The following is an 18978-nucleotide window of genomic DNA, read 5'->3' as shown; positions in this document are numbered from 1 at the left end:
TTTATCTAACTTACAGAGATGTCCAAGTGCCCTTTCCAATGTAGTTCTTGTGAGTGCTGCTACTTAGTATTTGCATACACTCCTTGCAGAATATAAAGCATTCCCTTCTATACTTTTAGGAGAGAGAGGAAAAATCTGGCACTGCAATAGAAGTATTTAGTATTTGCATGTGAATAAAAATACTGTGAGATTTGGCTATGGCATTGCAAGCTGAGTTTTCTGATTCTTGAAAGCAGTAGAAAATGCTGGCTGATTTATTTCCATCTTGATTTTATTTTTCTCATGACAGGAATCAAAGCTTTCAACTGAGCTTCAGAAAATAATGAGGAGGAGGCCTCAGGTGTTCTAGTAGTTGCTTTAATTTTATTATTTTGTTTATCTTTATAGGCGTTGCAGTAGGATGAAAGTGAACTTTTACTAATGGACCAAGGACTGTATTGAAAATTTTGGAATCTGACAGTTGTAAAGATTCTGAAATCACAGGATGCCGCTGACTGGAACCATGTTAAACAAACCAGTGCTTTTGGAATCCCTGATTGTGTTCATCATTGTGTTGTGTGTGCACACGGTAGTTTGGGACCGGTATTCCTGGTGTGCTATTGCTCTTGCTGTTCAGGCTTTTTATGTCCAATTTAAATGGGACCGTCTACTCCAACTGGGTGGGGCCGTATTCCAGTTTCGGACGACAGCTAACAGTGGCCTCCTACCAGCTAGTATGGTCATCCCACTCCTGGGGATTGTGATGAAGGAGCGATGCAAGGCTGCCGGCATTGTGTACTTTGAACGTTTTGGCATAGTTGTGGCCTCCACAGGCATGGTGGTAGCCCTCTTCCTATCTGTAATAGCAGTTGGCATCACAAGGCCTGTGCCAACTAACACCTGCATACTTTCAGGCATTGCTGGTAGTATAATCCTCTATACCATGAAGTATTCTTTAACTGTTTCTGAAGTGATAGAGGTTCTGGAAGTGCTGCTTATTTTTGTCTACCTCAGTATGATCTTGCTTTACCTATTACCTCGATGTTTTACTCCTGGGGAGGCATTACTAGTCCTTGGGAGTATAAGTTTCATCCTCAAACAGCTCATTAAACGCTCACTGAACGTGATGGAGGGCAAGGGGAATCCTGCAGACTTCCTCCTTCTAGTGGCAGTGGCTGGGGTGGTCCTTCTTGGGATTTTCTTCACTGCTCTATTCTTCTTCATGGATTCAGGAACCTGGACATCCTCCCTGTTTTTCCACATGATGACAGCAGTGCTGGGACTGGGGGTCCTCATGCCTTGGCTTTACCATCTGATCCAAAGGAATCCCTTGCTCTGGCTGCTCCAGTTTCTAGTTCAGACACAGACAAGAGTTTACCTCCTTGTGTACTGGACCCTGTTGGCTGCCTCTGCGTGCATGGTGGTTCTTTACCAGAATTCCAAGAGATCATCTGAATCTAAAAAGCACCAAGCTTCAACTATAACCAGAAAATATTTCCACTTCATTGTGGTGGCTACTTACATCCCTGGGCTAATTTATGACCACCAGCTTCTCTACATTGCTGCAGTGCTGTGTCTCGTAGTCTTTGTCCTTTTAGAGTACATACGATACTTCAGGATCAAGCCATTTGGCCAAACACTCAGGCACTTGCTCACTCTCTTTTTGGATGAACGAGATAGTGGACCTCTGATCTTGACTCACATTTACCTACTTGTTGGGATGTCCCTTCCAGTGTGGTTGTTCCCCAGGCCTTGTGCTCCGAAAGGTACCCTGTCTGGGGCAGGAGCATTGGTTCCCTACTCCGGGGTACTGGCAGTAGGGGTGGGAGACACAATAGCCTCAATTTTTGGCAGTACAATAGGAGAAATCAAATGGCCTGGGACAAAGAAGACGTTTGAAGGGACAATGACTGCCATCTTTGCTCAGATCATTGCTGTGGCTCTTATTCTGATATTTGATGGCAGAGTGAATCTGAACACCAGCTATGCCTGGATTTTGGGGTCCATCAGCTTAGTTTCCCTTTTGGAAGCCTACACTACCCAAATAGACAATCTGCTCTTACCTCTCTACCTCCAGATACTGCTCATGGCTTAGAGACATTGCCAGGAACAGTGACTTCCTTTCTAGCTAGGGGTGGTAATGAGTCATGCATCCTTGCTGAGAGCTCAATAGAGCCAGTTTGGTACGAAATGCTATATTTGGTATAGCGGGTAGAACAGCTACTTTCAGAAAGGAAATTGTTCTTCAACTCTTTATTGACAATAAAAGTAAAGGCTTCTGTTTGTTTTTTGTTTGTTATTTAATAGCTAAAGCAGCACTAACTGTTGCATCCTCTCAGAGGAGTAACAGGAAACCATCCACGTGATACTGTGATTCGTGTAGCTGGTGATGCTGAATTAGATATACAGTCATAGTGATTTTATTTCCAGGTCTCTTCTGGATGCACTGAAGCAGAAAGGGTGGGAAAGGTGAGTTCACTAGAAGTGAAGAGATGGGGTCATTAAAACTTCTAAGGTAGCAAAACCAGGAAAATATAAATAGTCATGGTTCACCAGTTGTATGTAGTGGTGTTGTAGCCATATTGGTCCCAGGATGTTAGTGAGACAAGGTGGGTGAGGTAATATTTATTGGACCAGCTTCTGTTGGTGAGAGAGACAAGCTTTCGAGCTACACAGAGCTCTTCTTCTGGTGACCTCAAGAAGAGCTCCATGTAGCTCCAAAGCTTGTCTCTCTCACCAACAGAAGTTGGTCCAATAAATGATATTACCTCACCCACCTTGTCTCTCTGTTCACCAGCACAGGCTCCTACAAAGCTTGTGCACTGTATTGGCTTGCCACCGGGTTGAGTCCTGGTATCTTGTATTATTGCACATGTGAATTCTGCCTCTTTCAATAAAAGCATGCTGTTGCAGTGAGGGTGTGCACCACCTGCAGCATAGGATCAAGTTGTATGAAGACTGCCACGTCATCTCTCATTTCCTGTTGCAAAATTAGAAGACCTCTGCCAACTAGAGTGAAAACAGCACTAATGCTTATTCTGTTTAAAGTAATTTCAAATACAGAGAATCTCAAACTTAGTTTATTGGAGGAGCATGGATAGATAGGCTTGCAGGGTGAAAACAATAGCCTTTGTGGCTAAAATTTTGATTTGCTTGCCAGTTCTCTAGAATAAACCAAGTTCTACCTTTTTCATGCTCTTGATCTCTTGAAATTACATTGAACAAAACTTGCTTTACATGTGATTTTTTTATTAAAAAAAAAAGCTACATTAAAAAATTAATCTCTATTGAAAAGAGTCCCATTTCCAGACACAATTTAAAGAGAGGTTAGGTTAAAACTCATTTAAAATCCTTTCTTGTATTACTAGTAACATATTAGATTATTAAAACAAAGTATTTTAACAATCCAGTGTGCTTCTCTGCTACTCATACAATTTGATTTAGTTCTTGCATTTCTCTCAGCTTGAACAAAGAAAATCACTAAAGTCAGTTTCACAGCTGTTTATAGTAAGTAATATTCTGGTTTTCATATATGCACTAGTACAAGCTGCAGTGTTTGGCCTGTAAATCATTAGGGGGGAGAGGGGGGACATTTAAATCCAGACAAATGGTTTTCATTAAAAATCATCCATGAAAGCATTTCTATTAAAATGTAAAACTACCTGCTGCTGCCCCTTTAATTAGGATCATAACAGTACACCTGAAACAATTCACTGTTTATAGTCAAAAAACCTTTCCATTTCTGTATATTTAATCCTTTCAAACTTTTTTACTTCTAGGAAGCCTCTCTCATTAGCATGCAACACTTCCATTAGGACCAGATTAAGCTGATTTATATCCTGCCTCTTCCACCCTCCCATAGAGTACCTGGTAGGGTGTTTGCTTGCAAGAATTCTTGTCCAGGGAAGTTGATTCTGGTCCCTACTACAGCATCTTTATGGCATTTCTGCTGTGTAAAGGGGCCACACCGGTTTCCTGGGGTAGAACCCCAGCCATAGGGCAACATGGGGCAAACTAGGCAGCTTAGCACCATCCTGTGTGGCCCCAAGTTTGGGACTGGGAGTGTGTAGACTTTAGCAGGAGGATTGCCCAGAGAGCACTGTGTGCTCTGGTTATTCTCTGCTGCAGAGTCAGACCACCTCCAATCATGCTGGGATGCACTGGCCCCTGGAACAACCCAGAGAATATCACATTTGCCCACCCTCCTCCAACCCTTTGGGCCTTCTCTTTCTGGACCATGCCTCCTGAGACACACAGCACAGAATCTCTCCTAGGACTTTAAGAACGGTCAGAAAATGACTGTGATTAACAGAGCAATAGGCTGTGAGGCACTGCTCCAAGGAAACAGCCCTGGAGAGATGGATGGTGCAAGAGTACAGTGACCCGTAGGAACAGTGAATCCAACATGCTGCACAGTTTAGTAATTCTCATGTTCCAGCTGTGAGACAGAGTGGGACATTCTTTCTACATCTGTCTTCATATCACATTGAGCAGAGCACAGAAGGGAAAGGAGAGATGAACCAACTTTCTTAGCAGGAAAATGCTACTTTAAAAAAAGGTTAATTAGAAAGGTGGGGTCTTTTTCCCACAATAACTAAGAAAAAGCCTTAGCTACCACCCATCCGGTGTTCTGCACTTGGTAACAAAGCATTCAGGTGAAGGTTGATATAGCACCAAAGCCATAAAACGAAGCACCAGAACTGAAGGTTACTCTGTCCCCTGCTTATTGACATCAAAACAAGTTCTGAAGAAGGTAGGAAAGATCAGACTCTTGTTTCTAATAGAAGCCTTGGTGAATCTGAGCAAAATTACCACTGTTATCCCTACCCAGCATACTTATTCCTGCTACTGCAGTGATTTCAGATGCATCAAAAAATCCTGTTTGACCTACAGAACCCTTTTTAGCTGCTCAGTTTAAAACTGGCACTCTTGTTCGACCCAGCAAAGTCCTAGCCATTACTTAAGAGCCGTTTTTACCATAAATAAACTCAAGAATTTAATCTATTTCTTCGTTGCAATTAGCGTTTAAGACAAATACCAGAGGCAGGCATCATGCTTAGAAAAAGTAATGTAGCAATAAGGCTTGGAGCCGTGTGTTGCAGAAATCCATTTCTAACCTGCTTTAATCTGATACAGAGCCTGAGACAATAGGATGTCTTGGGTCATTCAGTCCATTCCACCTGCAACAATGCAAGATCATCTGCACAATTTTGTTTTCATCTAGTTTATGAACACTATTGAGGGTGTCTGTTCTGTTGGCAGATTATTCTATTCAAGTGACCTCTTAGAAACTGTCTAAAGTTCTTCTGTGTATTTTCCCAAGTGTATTAAATATCAGTCCAGAGATATATGTATTTTGCATAGGGACCCCATATAGTCAGATACAGCTGTCTCTCTTTTTTTTAAGGTAGATGGCTTTCACCAACTGGAAATGATAATGCTTAATGCTATTTAAAATAAGCAAAACATCTAGTTTTCATTTAAGATAAAGGCTTAACATTAATTTCTATAGATGACTTTAAAACTTTTAAATCAAGTTGAAATGCTGAAGATACTGCTGGGCTCTATGCATTAATTTTAGCAATAAAACCCTTGGTGTTAAGGGTTTAAACTGATCCACAATACATGCTCTTGCAATTTCTCTGAACACAAAATTCACCCATGGAGACTAATTATTAATAAAATTTACTACTGCTACTCAATCTTTTTTCCTGTTTTTGTTATATTTGCATATATGTTTCTAGAGCTCGTGCTGCCTACATAATCTCATTTATAATGTTGCCACCACAGTTTTATCCACCTTCCAATCCCTCCTTCCTCTAGTCTGCATGTTGCTTCTATTGTCTCAATGTTTGATAGCTCAGCTTTAAAACAGAAAACTGATATTATGCATTCAAAGGATAATAAATAGGAGGGAATATTGTTTAGAGGGTAGAGCATGAGAATCAGGACTCCGGGGGTTTTGTTCCCAAGCCTGCTGTGTGATCTGGGGTAAGTCACTGAGAGCTAAATAGTGAAGCCCTGGTTCATGTTAGTGAGCACTTACTCAAGTAATTGGGACTTCTCCCACGAGTAAGGGCTCCACAATTAGACCTACTCCCACTTTGTACCTCAATTTACCCATCTGTAAAACTAGGATAATACTTCCAAGGGGTGTTGTAAAGATTCATTATTTAGTGTCTGTAAAGCATTCAGATCTGTGGTGGGAAAGTACTAGATAAGTGTGAAATATTATTGTTCCCTGTCACAGTGAATTTGATAACTATGAACTAAATTACTTGAGCATCCCTGTAATGAGCTGGGAAGTTGGCTTTTGTGGGTATGTCAATTATATAATATACTGGTGACGTGAAAATTTATGAAGCATATCTCCAGTCTTATGTATGGGTACTTCAGAGAGTAGCTGTTCTCTCTGTATATATTTAAAAAAAAAAAATACGTAACTGCATTCTTCGTTATTCATTATAAAATATATGCCACCACAACTGAAACTGTGAAGAAAAGTCCTGTCTCTCTTCATAGATTTGCTGAAAAAAGCTAAAGTTTGACTATTCAGTGATAGTACTAGAAGGGTACGTAGGAACATAAAATGGACTCTGTCACTTTGTTTAAATGAGTTTGTTTAGAATATTCAGATTGATGTAATGCAGTCCATATATGATACTTCCTAGAAGGGTGACATTATTATGTGCTCTTTGCTAGCATCTGTTCTGCATGCTGTGAGTTAAAAGCATAATCACTGTATGTCTTTACCCTTATGTGTTGTGGTCTAACACTTTTTGGAGGTTTCAGGGACTGTCATCTTCAAACAACAGAGAAATGATGTTTGTATTTTTATTCTTGATATTCCCACATCTCATTAACTTCAATATGCATCAAAAGTTACTCAGTTCTCCTTGAAAATGTATGGAGTAAAGGTTTACAAGTCTAGGGATTGTGTTATCCCCTCACATACCACTCCCCAGTAAGTCTTACTTAGCATTTTAAAAGGAAAAATAAGAAATTTAGGCTCCCTGCTTTGGTCTGCCCATTCTAGACTTTTCTTTTAATCTATTGCTATTGCAGCAGGGTAGGTTTTAACTTTTTTGTGGTACAACAAAACCCCTCTACATAACCTCCAAAAGACTCTGTACACCTGAGGGTAATACAACAGAGATGGAATAAACATAATAGAAATTTTCCTGGCTTGGGTTGTACAAGGGGAAAATACTGAGATTTTGAGTATCCTGAAAAGGAGGTGCCTCTCAGCTGGTCCCAGAGTTGAGGCACAGTGGCTTCTTAATAGTCAGTTCACATGACTAAAGAGATTTCCCCATCAAAAGTGGTTTTTAGGTGACTGTTCCCCACTATGAGTAGTGTACACGTAGCAGAGATGCTCTGAGTAAGGCCAACGCTGGACGGGTATGGGTGAAGATTCTTCTGTCATGCACACAGGCTGAAGCTACTCCTTCTGTGCTGAGGACAAATGAATATTGGGAGATGAGAGCAGGGGGTGGCTGAGAAAGATGAATGGAATCTACTTACTAATCAGCCCTTTGACTCCAATGGCCAACGTTAGTTTCAGGTGTAGAGAGGTGGAAAAGGCAGTTCAGGAGTTGGCTGAAGCCTGACAAGAGAAGAGAAAACACTTAAGTAAAAACAGAATTCCAGAATCAGCCTCAGGTCTACCTGACACAGAATCAGTTCTAGCTTGAGTACCACTGATGCAGAAATGAACAGTTCTAATGGGCAGCCTTTAACAGGCACTTCGTCAGATCCAATCCAGTATGTCCAGTCCCTTGCTAGACAAGAAAACTCTACAAAACTCTTAACATCCCTAAGCAGAGATTCACATCTTGGTTTTCCATCTGCACTCATCACCTTTTACTCTAAGAAGTCATTACCTCTTTCCCCAGTGTGTTTAATTACTTTCTTCTAATCTAACTCTGTACCTAGAAGGTGCTTCAGACATAGGTTGCATACTTCTGTAAGGAGAATAGGTTTTGTGATCAAAACACAGGACCAGAATCTGGGTTCTATTCCCAGCTATGCTACAGATATCATGTATGACCCTGAGTAAGTCATTTAACCTCTGTCAGATGTATGCATTTTAATGCTTTCATCACTATACTCATTATGAAAGCTTCAGTTTAGGCTGGGAGGATCATATTCTTCATTGTTTATGCTACTTTCTTAAAAGGGATAGTTCTCCCATGCTGGTCTCCAAGAGATCCTTGCCTGTCATTCTGCAACTCTATTACTGAGGGAAGACTTGCACAAAGAGAGAGTCTCTGCATGTGGCAGGAATCAAGCTGATCCTGTTCTGTGGCAGTGGGGAATTCCACAGTCACTACGGATATTAGTATTTATCCTCCCTGAAGGGTTGTTATGAGCTTAATGAATGGTTGTAAGGCTCTCTGCTGCACCTTTGCTGGAGGACCTTAGAGCACTGTTATAACATGGCTAGCAGAAAAACAATCCTTGGCTACACGGGCCAGGGAAATTGTCCTGGGAAACTGCTACTAACACTGGTGTTCAAAGGTGCAGCTAGCACAGTTCTGAGCGATGTAGAGGGAACCTAGTTGCGTGTATCACCCTGTAGGCGTAACACAAAAATGGGGTGGTAAGAGCTGGGGTTGAGTGAAAAAAAGCTTCTAAAATGGTTACAGCTTTAAAAAGCCTCCAGTTTCCAGCAGTTTTTTTTTTTTTTGCTACTGAAGGATCTCTGTATACCAGTTCTCTTTGCTCCAGGTGGTGTCTTTGGCCTCCATCAGATGGAAAGTGTACACATGGCGGGACCACTCTGAGTTGTTCAACTCACTCTTGTGGACAACTTCTCCATGGATAAGAATGAGGCCACCTGTTTGAAATAAACACACATCTGTCTTTCCTTTTGAATATCTCCTTCCTCTGTGCCATACAAGAGGAGCTGTTGCTGTCTTTGAAAGGTTTGTCATGATAACGAAACAAAAGTCAGACTTGGGAATACAGCCCATTGATTCCTATGGTAAGAATTTGTTTGGGAAGACTCCAGGAATGTATCATACTGTTGCTTTGGTTCTACGAGATCCATTTCTTTCATTGTGGACTCTTCACATAACCCTTTGGCAGCAGCTGGGGCATCAGGCCTGCATTGGCAATACATCATTGCATTCCCTCTGGGCCTGTGGTTTAAAACTGAACGTGTGTCACTGCATCTATCTCTCTTGAATTTTCACTGGTTCTACAGATGAATCTTTACCTTTGCGGATGGGCACAGGAATAAACTGGCTATCTTGATAAGTCTGCTCAGAGCCGATGAAATGTGTGCATGGTATGGTGCCCGGCAGGGCTCGGACCATTCTACGTGTGATGCCATCTGCAATTCCACAGTAGACAAAACTTTTTTTAAAAAAACTTAATAAATCATTTAACCTGACAATAAATAAACCCCTGTTAAGATTCAATTTTAGACTATTTAATCCATCAAATAACAAAAGCTTGATCAAGTTTAATAATCAAAGATTAATTAGCACAATACAAACAGGAAAGAGTTAATACTTTACCAGTCTAGAAATCATGCTTTGCAGAAAGGACATCTCTGCTCTGTTCCAAAGCATTAACTCACTTCTCCTTATATTTATACCACATTTGTCATGCACACGAAACTCTCTAAATGCCTTTATTTCATGATGAACCCTACTTTTTCTTTCCTATGCATTTTGCACCTACTGTCCGAGGTTCTTGGGCACCTGTACCTAATTAGTTTAACAATCTTACATCAATTATAATAGTTGCTTATTACTTTAACAAAGCTCTGCATAATATTATTTTGTGCTCAATAATCTCTACATACGCCAAGAATAAAAGCTTACACACAGCTTTTTATATATATTTTAGTACAGAGCTTTCTGGGAGGGCTTGTTCAGTTAGCAGATCCTATAAAATGTGTAATATCGACTAAATACTGTTAGCTACCAATACTTTCTGGTTAACCTCTGCAATCATAGCCTCTGCACTGACTGGAAAACTTAATCCCCTCATTACATTATATATACCCTCCATCGTTTCACTAATGAAAATTCTTTCCTTGCTCATTTTCTCTTTTTATTGGAAAAAGATTAAGGTTTATCTGGCAGTACAGAAACTAACACTGCTGTCTTTTGTCTGCTTTCTCATCTGTGCCCTGGCACGTTAACAAGTGTTACCCTTATCTGCAACAACATGCAGTGCTTTCTGAGCAGAGTCCTCCACTTAAGCAAAACGCATCTTTGGCACCGCTCTCCTTTCTGTAACAGTACAGATGTTTAACTGCAGCTACAGAGCCTTATGCTGAGTTTAGGCACAAATTGTGATTACAACAAAGTGCAAAGCTTTATGATTTCTCAGGGAAGAATGTCTTTTGCTTGATTTTTTTTTTTTTAAATTTATGTATTTTTAAGAGAGACTTGAGGATTGTACCTGTTTTAAGGCACATTAAAATTTGAGATGAAATGGATTAACCGTGCCCCTGGAGCTAATTAGTTCCCATGTTAGACATATAAAAAATATACTAAGTGTAAAATGTGCACCAATAGTTAGAAGCCCATGGCAACTTCCATCTGTCGAGAAAGAGAAGATACACAGATCTTATTTTGATTTGGCCTCATCTATGTGTTGCCATAGTCCACTGGTCGCTCTCTGATCTCTTGTATGCTATCCAATTCATTTTTGTTTTCAATGTTTGCGTTCGTTTTGTATGTTTGCTGAATTTTAGACCAGTGTTGGGGGGGTAAGTGCAAGGTTTTTATTCTTCCTCCCCTTACACAGAGCAAGCTGCGGTAGCAATATTCTTAGTCTTGACCCAGGACAACAGAAAAGGTTAATGGGTATATATCCTGAAGGGATCTGTGATTACAGCTGGGGGGGTGGGTGATGGGGGTGTCAATATAAATAATTTAGTGCAGCATCAAAGTTTTATTAAAAAAACAAAAATGAGCAAAGTGGTTTCACTGTGCTTATCCCTAACCTGAGGGAACCTGGAGAAACTGCTCCTTCCAGCCCAGGTCAGGGTGGAGAAGCATTTTCAAGGCTGCTGTAGGAAGCTCTGGAATGAAGTAAGGGTCTGTAGCACTGCAAAGACGACACTCTTTGGAAGGATCAAAGAGTAGTTGTGAAGGGCTCAAATCTTGTTGAACAAGGAAGGGTCAGATACTTGCTGAAGGAAGTTACTCAGTAATACTAAATTGAAAGGATTTCAGAAACACCAGCAGTGGATCCTAATATTGCAAGGTCTGGATTTAATAAGTAAAAATTTAATAAGATTGTGGGTACCACTGTCTCTGTACTTTAAGCAGATTGTATGGGTATAGTACAGCATTAAACTTGGGCATTTGGTGTCAGAGTCAGAAATAATATAAAGTTTTTATTTCCAGGAATGTTTTTGGATTTAAATCACAGATCCTTGGTCTAGTGACCAGCAGCAAAGGAAATGAGTCATTTGAGCCAGCCTGCTAAAAGTGGGATTAAGAATTTGGCCCCTAAAAGTACAAAAGGAATTATGTTGCTTTAAACAAAGGTTCCCTGAACCATGATGGTGGCTCCACTAGCTGGACGCGGCCACATAACCACTGTATGATTCAGAGGACACAGTACAATCTGTAAAAAGAAAAGGAGTACTTGTGGCACCTTAGAGACTAACCAATTTATTTGAGCATGAGCTTTCGTGAGCTACAGCTCACTTCATCGGATGCATCCGATGAAGTGAGCTGTAGCTCACGAAAGCTCATGCTCAAATAAATTGGTTAGTCTCTAAGGTGCCACAAGTACTCCTTTTCTTTTTGCGAATACAGACTAACACGGCTGTTACTCTGAAACCAGTACAATCTGTGCTACTTTCCACCCGTAACCAGGAGACAAGGGTGCATTTCAGTGTATGGCAGAATAATATGAGTCTTACTGGTGTGAGAGCCAGGGATGAACCAGAGACAGCTGTTCTCCTGCGTGGCATTCTCCAGAGCTAACCAGAGGCCCAGAACCCTGCCCAGCGGCTCTGTGTACAGAAATGTGGCATCCTGGTGTGGTCTCACTGAAACCAATAGACACCTGGTTACCTTACATTTTAAAGACTGTTGAATTAAGAGTAATTGAAGGTCTATGGGGCTTTCCTTTCTCTGCCCTCTTGTGACTGCCGTATGAATCCTGCTAGAAGTGACAACAGTGAGTATGCACGCTCCTGACAGCGCTGGCTTCCATTTCAGCCAAGTCATAGGGATGCAGAAGTTCACTGGCTGCGTGCCTGCTACCACCACCAGCCCCATAGACAGACAGACAGACAGACAAACACCATTACTTGGAGAATCTCACCGCTGTAGAGGTGGGGGTGGGTGAGTATATCTATTGATAGTGTGCAGGGAGAAACTGATACTGTCCCCTTCTCAATAAGTTCTCAGCTCATGTCCCATTTATTCTAAGGGCAGTACTGCAAGGATAACTTATTCCAAGTCACATTTGAGGCTTATGGGAATTACTTTCGGTTTACAGCAATCCCTGAAAGACAAGGAAACTTGACATACAGTTAGGAAATTCCCCCGATCACTTGTCCTTTCCCATCTGCCTGACATCTTACTTCTTTGGAAATCTCAAGTGTGTTGCGAGAGTCACCCCCACTGCAATCATAACACATGGGAGTGGGTCACCCTTCAACCTGGTGAGGATATAAGTTAGCCTTTTGCCTGCCCATACAGAAACAGAAAGGAACCCTGGGTGAGATTTTCACACCCCATTCCCAGTAATTTCTAACAGGAACTGGGCATCCAAACCTTTAGGCAGCTTTGAAAAATCTCACTGAATGACTAGTTTATGCCACTCTCCTGTTACTTGAATTCCCTTCCTCCAAACCTTGGTATCTGTACATAATATCTGCAGCCTAGTACAGACGTAGTACGAATTTTACCTTCACCACCAATGCCAGGTTGCTGGAAGAGGACAAGAAGAGAGAAGAGGAGAATGTTAAACTGGAAAATATGAAAATGGCTTTTTTCATGAGTAAATAGGAGATTGGGGTTACTGTACCTTGAAGATATACATGCTCTGGACAACTACTGGTTTCTCAAGGCCCAGTTTTCTTCCCAACTCCTGTGGAACATCCCAAAGTTAGAACACTGCAGTTCTCTGCTCAGTATTTAGCGAATGCTTGCTGAGAATTTTTATAAATCCTTTCATGGGGAGAGGGCTCATCATACAGTTTTTAAACTAAACTATCACATAGTTGAGTTCTTTCAAGTGACTCAAGCTACTACTCACCTGCACTTTGGAGGAGTGAGTGATTTGCTTGAAGATGGGATCATAAGCATGCAAAGCTGAGGGAAAGAAGTTGTCACTTAGTGAAAATCCTAGAACTCCTTTCCAGAAGGGACCCTTTAAACTCTGAGGAAGCACAATGATGGGTATTACATTCTGAAGGGGAAGACTGAATCCCTCTCAGGAATCAGTTTATGTGCACAGTGCCCATCATCATGTCTGCCCTGTTCCTTTTGCTAAAATGTCTGGGTTAGACAATTTCCTTTTGTTTCAAGCTTTTTATATGGATTGTAAATTAGGCAAAATGTTTCATCCGATGGAGATAGCACATAAGTGCTGCTGACATTTGCAAATCATATAATGAATTTCTTTAGAGGACACCAGAGATATACGGTAATCAGTCTCCTTTACAACAAACTGCGGCTATATGAAAATAACGGTCTATGACCAAAAAATAACTTGGAAGAGATTTCTGAAGGAAAACTAAATAGATTATACAGAGCTCCAGATACTAAGAGCTTAGATATTAGAATGGGGAGCACTATACACAACCCTAAGATAGATAAATACTACTAAGGGGTCGCACAATTTGTTGCTTCTATAGGCTGAACTCAGTGCATGCTCCAGGCATCTCTCCATTCTATCTGCAAGCTCCTTGTGTGATGCTCTCCCGTCCCCTTCTATTTCAGGCCTTCCCTGCAACACCCCTCCAATCTCCCTCCTGTCAGGGTTTCTGGGTGGCCTCCTTCTCCCATACCAGGGTCCTCCATTCTCCCCTCATGTCATCAGTTATTTTTGCAATCCCAGTCCCACTTACACCATGCCAGTGGCTCTGTGCGCTCCAGTTCCCACCTTCCCCTCCATGCCAGGGTCCCCCAGTCTCCCACACCAGGGGTTGTATGGCCCCCACTCCTCTTCCCACCAATGGCAGTGGCTGTGAGCCCTCTATCTCCCCTTTCTTCCATACAAGGGTCCCCCAATTTTTCCTCCAGCAGGGGTTCTGTGAGCCCCTTATACCAGGATCCCCATTATTCCTCCCATGCCAGGCACTGCATTCTTGCTCCCCTTTCCCTCTACACACCATTACTATTTGTCTGGGAGAGAAGTCTGTCAGGTTGTCACCACGTTGAACTATAGGGAGAATGGGCACAGTGACAGATGAAACAGACTTGTTATGGCAGAAGGCATTAGTGGGTGCCAACAATCCATTGTTTGATCTATAGACCATAACAGAAGTGCTTGAAGTTGTAATTATGCTAAAGAGATGGAAGGGGCTCCATGTATGCATTTTCCCCCTTTCAGTTTTCCAATTGTCCTCCAAATCAGTAGAGTTCTGGCAGTGGAAGCCTAGAACGTTCCTGGAAACTTTGGAATTGATCAGTTGTTGCATTCAAAAGTTCTCCCATTACAGACAGACAGAAATGCCACCAAGTTGAGCATTGAGCCTCACAAGCTCCGTCAATTATTTGAATGTGTCCTTCAGAGTATTACAGTTCTTAGAATTTGAATAAAGCATGATGAGAAAACTCTGCATAGATGAAACATGGGGCATCAAATTTTTATCATATGTAAAATTAAGAACTGGGAGCACAAATTCGGTGCTCTTTGAATGCCTTAACTTGCCCTAGCATTTTTAACCTGGAAGCAAATGCTTTGGATTCAGGATCACTCTTAAAGATGACAGAATTTGCTGTTCAGTCAGCTTACTCAACCCAGCAGAGACTGCTACAGAGCAAGAAAGTGGCTAGACAGAAAATAAGTGGATAAATTGCAGAAGAATGGGTCAAAATGAATCCTCCTCTTGGAATTGCTGTTGAGCCTGAGTGAGAAGGATGCTATTTTTGTTTTCCGTTTCCTCTTGAAGGAGCACTTGCACTACAGCAAAGGACAAAGAGAGGGTGGGAAGAGTTGTTTTGGTTTTTTTTTTAGGGACACTGTTTTCCCTATAGAGACTGCAGGACTGTGATATCAGACACTGGATTTTCAAGTTTTAATGGAGAAAGATCTGGGCAGGGTTCCTGCGTTTGTGAGATAAAAATGCTGAACCCCATTATGTTTTCTCTGGGTATTGTTTGAAAACAAAAGGGATACAGCTAGTTCTTTAGCAGCTGGAAGAGGGGAAATAGGACACATTGGAAACCTGTAAGATTGAGAAACTGCTGGCAATGTCACAGTGAAGAATCCCAGCTTGTTGAGTGCCAGCAGTGTGCTCAGAACAGAGAAGATACAGTCTGTCCTAAGGATCTTAACAACCTAGACTGGACACAAACAAAACAGCTGAAAACAATCTGTTGCATAAGAGATACATAAGTTTGAACTTCAGCCAATATAGGTCAGTGATTCATTTTAAAAATTATAAAAGCCTTGTGGAACAAGTGGCTTTTGAAAAGCGATGTAAATGGGAAATGAGAGGCCTTTTGGCAAAGGACAGGGAGGTTTTCTAGCATGGGGTAACACAGAAGGAAGCACAAATACGAGAGTGGAAGGATTCAAAAGGGGCACAGGAAGAAGCAAACTGATATGTGGGCAGGGTGAAGCTGAGCAGAGGCTTAGAGTTAAATCTGATGAACTTGAACCTGATTCTGGTGAGGGAAAGAGACAGAGCAAGGTTGCAAAGAAGGGAGGAGAGGAGGATTTTTGCAATAATTTTCAGTGGACTGGGGCATGGCAAAAGCAATAGAACAGAGAGGAGGAGGCTATAGTCAAGGCAAGAGAATTTACATCTACGTGTCTTGTTTTAGTGGTAACAATACCATAGGCAGAGTCCATGTTTAGCTAGAACATTAATGCAGGAGAGCAGTTTCTTTGTAATGTGCTGGCATTATTCACAATAGCCAAGTCTGAAGGAAGGCTTAGTTCTGGAAAATTTTTTCTCTCCAAAAGCATCATAGCTCATCCGTACCGTGGCCAATCTTGTTTATAGATTTCTCCTTTGGAACAAGAAAGTCACCTAAGAAACAAAGTGCTGAATTAAAGAGGATGTGACAAAACAAAGAGTAAACAATAGTGCCTAGAATTCCCCTCGCTCCCAAATAGTCATTCGGGCACCTTGTCCCTTTAAGAAAGTTCCTGGCTCACTAGCAGATTGTTTACATTTCTTCCCATCCACCCCCAAGCCCATTACAGCCGATAGTAGGTAACTTTTACCTTTTTCATCAAAAACTCCTTTCTCAAAGAAGAATCTGATCTTGTCTCCACTGGTTAGAAAATAATCCGCACTGCCCTGTCGGAGACAAGAGAGACCCAGCAATGGTAATATCCTAGAGAGTATATCTCGGTGAACACTTCCAGCAAGGAGCTAGTACTTTCCCGCATCTTCTCCCCATTAAGAGAGCAGGAAGAATAAAGTAGAATAAAGACATTAGTAGTTCACACAGAGGCTTTTCACTGTGCTAAACTTCTTGGGCTCCAGCTTGCCCTTTGCAGACACCCAATATAGGGTGAACAGAAGGGTTTTGGTTTGTGAGAAGTGTTGATTTGACAGCCCTGGAGACTGAGATATTCTTTATCCATGGAACCAGTATAGTATAGATAGTAACAATAGAGACTCTCACACATTCAGCCCTTTTCTGCAGGAACTCTTCATGTTCAGCCTCTGTGACCCATTCCTCTCTTGGCCTTTCCTGAGACCACCAACAAAATGTTGCCCACGGCAGCAGAGAGGCAAGATTGCAGTTCAGCAGTACCTAGCTCTCAGCCACCTGCTCAGACATGCCTCCTTGCAAGAACAAAACCCTTTTTCCTGAACTGCCTAGTGATACAAACTAGCCCTTTGCTAACCACCTCAGGAGTAATTTGAGATTTAGATTGCCCTTTTTCGCCTCTATCTGTACCTGTGCCTGGAGCTGTTCCTCTTCATCGGTGGAGAACTCTGTACGGCAGTGGGGTGGCACATCCATCTTGGCTATAATCTTGTCTATTTGCTCCCTCATGGCATCACATTCTTCTGTGGTGAAAAACTCTTCCAAAACGAGGAAACCATCTTCATGGAACTAGAAGGGAACACTAGAGTTCAGATGGGGACAGAGTGGCTGGCATTTGTGGTACACTTAGGAGACAGCAGTTATATTCAATAAAGGTGCACCTCCTGGCTGTCAGTCTTCTTCAGTTTGGTGTAATGCACCTTTTCTTGGGTTTTGCGTCCAGATGCTAGATCAGACTTACATCCATGGAGATCCTCTTTGCTAGTGGAGATGCAGTAGAGCAAGGTGCATTTTTCATACACTGTACTTCGTATCATGGACCTCTTTTAATGCGCATCTAATAATCTGCATTTTTGCCTGACCCTCCAATCCCACACAAACCAGCCTCTCTCATTATACAAGTTTTTTACGGATTCATTTTAATAATTTCCTTAATGAGTAATGTTTGTATTCTCACTTTTTTAAAAGGGAGATTTCTACTGGAAAAAAACAAATAATTCAGTAAGAGATTCACAGACTGCGGTTAGGGAGAAAGTGATTACAACTCCTACATGCAGCAGGCTCCAGGAACCAAATGAAATATGCATTTGTTACCGTCCTCATGGCTTAAAATTCTCTTCCCCAAAGGAGGAAATTAAGTAACTGCTAAACACAAACTTTACCAAAATGAACAACGCAGTTTTGTTCTGTTTCAGGATTAGAACAAGAGTACTGAGAGGTTGGAAAAAGTACTTGTTCTAAACTTAACTGAGAATGTGTGCTGATTTCTTATGGTGATTGATCAATCCCTTATGAAATGAAATTAGCTCTCTGGACATTGCAGACTTGGACCGTTGCCTCTTTATTTAAAAAAAAAACCAGCAGGTTATCCTCTGTCAGGCAAATTTAAACTTCAAGAATAAGGCTGATAGTTGAGAGAGAGAGAGACAGAAGGGTGAGAGAAAAAAAGAACTCTTCAGATAGGAACTCTGCAGGACAAACCACATTTCTGGAGCCACTTATAGTCCTAATAAAGTGCTCAGTCTACTCCATTTTGTATACTGTATTATCTATCACCGATTCCGAAAGCAAAACTTTGCTAAACACAAGTGCTGGTTAACTGGACAGGAATGCGGGTTAGTGAAATCTGTTCCCTTCTCACAAGTACAGCACCATCAGCCTGCATCTCTCTCTCACACACACCCCCCACCCCCGCGCTGGATGCAGTACTTCCTTGCTCTCCTCCCTTACCTGTTGGATCTGTTCTTCGGTTACAAACGCCATGGCCGATTCAGACCCAGAACGATGAGATAAGTACGCAGTAATTCGCTAACTCCCCCGCTCCATGTGATCCTTTCAACACCATGTGATAAAGCAGGGGCGGGCAAACTTTTTGGCCTGAGGGCCACATCCGGTTTCTGAAATTGTATGGAGGGCTGGTTAGGGGAGGCCGTGCCTTCCCAAACAGCCAGGCGCGGCCCGGCCCCCGCCCCCTGCTTCTGGCCTCCTGCCCTCCCCCCTGGGACTCCTGCCCTATCCAACCCTCCCTGTCCCCTGACGGCCCCCCCAGGACCCCTGCCTCACCCACTCCTCCCACTCCCTGCCCCCCCCTCCAATCGCTCCTCTCATTCCTGACTGCTCCCCCCCGGGACCCGTGCCCCATCCAACCACCCCTTCTCCCTGTCCCCGGACCCCCCCCACCCCATCCAAACCCCCCCTTCCTGACTGCCCCCCGGGACCCCTGCCCCCATTCAAACCCCCTATTCCCTGCCCTCTGACCGCCCCGATCCTTATCCATACCCCCAAACTCCCCTGCCCTCTATCCCACCCTCCTGCTCCCTGCCCGCGCTGCCTGGCG

At 42.3% G+C, this 18978-nt stretch overlaps 2 protein-coding genes across 8 annotated transcripts; one reads left to right on the top strand and one right to left on the bottom strand.

The window, feature by feature from the left end:
- Positions 1–343: 343 nt before the first annotated feature.
- Positions 344–18525, bottom strand: PHYHD1 (phytanoyl-CoA dioxygenase domain containing 1). 7 transcript variants are annotated; one of them, XM_037879780.2, is made up of 12 exons: positions 18372–18525; positions 17052–17210; positions 16366–16441; positions 16121–16168; positions 13222–13277; positions 12991–13053; positions 12872–12893; positions 11876–12004; positions 9200–9316; positions 8692–8818; positions 7504–7585; positions 344–1330 (listed from the first exon to the last, which is right to left on the bottom strand). In XM_037879780.2, the coding sequence occupies exons 1-11, from the start codon at positions 18402–18404 to the stop codon at positions 7540–7542; spliced, it is 876 nt and encodes a 291-aa protein (XP_037735708.1). In that variant the 5' UTR covers positions 18405–18525; the 3' UTR covers positions 344–1330; positions 7504–7539. The 7 variants fall into 7 exon arrangements, with proteins under 7 accessions (XP_037735708.1, XP_037735707.1, XP_037735706.1 ...); XM_037879779.2 differs by lacking the exon at positions 344–1330 and adding an exon at positions 2261–2457; XM_037879778.2 differs by lacking the exon at positions 344–1330 and adding an exon at positions 2261–2425.
- DOLK (dolichol kinase) lies at positions 485–2262 on the top strand. Its single transcript, XM_007061078.4, has one exon. The coding sequence runs from the start codon at positions 485–487 to the stop codon at positions 2072–2074; it is 1590 nt and encodes a 529-aa protein (XP_007061140.1). The 3' UTR covers positions 2075–2262.
- Positions 18526–18978: the final 453 nt, after the last annotated feature.

This window comes from Chelonia mydas, chromosome 16 (assembly GCF_015237465.2).
Source record: "Chelonia mydas isolate rCheMyd1 chromosome 16, rCheMyd1.pri.v2, whole genome shotgun sequence".
Classification (NCBI taxonomy): domain Eukaryota; kingdom Metazoa; phylum Chordata; order Testudines; family Cheloniidae; genus Chelonia; species Chelonia mydas.
The sequence above is the reverse complement of the archived record's forward strand: the minus strand, read 5'-3'. Positions and strand labels throughout refer to the sequence as shown.

Excerpts from the sequence above, each read along its gene's own strand:
- DOLK (XM_007061078.4), top strand. The coding sequence starts at position 485 with ATGCCGCTGACTGGAACCATGTTAAACAAACCAGTGCTTTTGGAATCC.
- PHYHD1 (XM_037879780.2), bottom strand. The coding sequence starts at position 18,404 with ATGGCGTTTGTAACCGAAGAACAGATCCAACAG. Across the intron at positions 16,169-16,365 it reads AGGAGTTTTTGATGAAAAAG|GTGACTTTCTTGTTCCAAAG; the intron begins GTAAAAGTTACC and ends TTTGTTTCTTAG. Across the intron at positions 12,005-12,871 it reads ACCTGGCATTGGTGGTGAAG|TGAGACCACACCAGGATGCC; the intron begins GTAAAATTCGTA and ends TATTGGTTTCAG.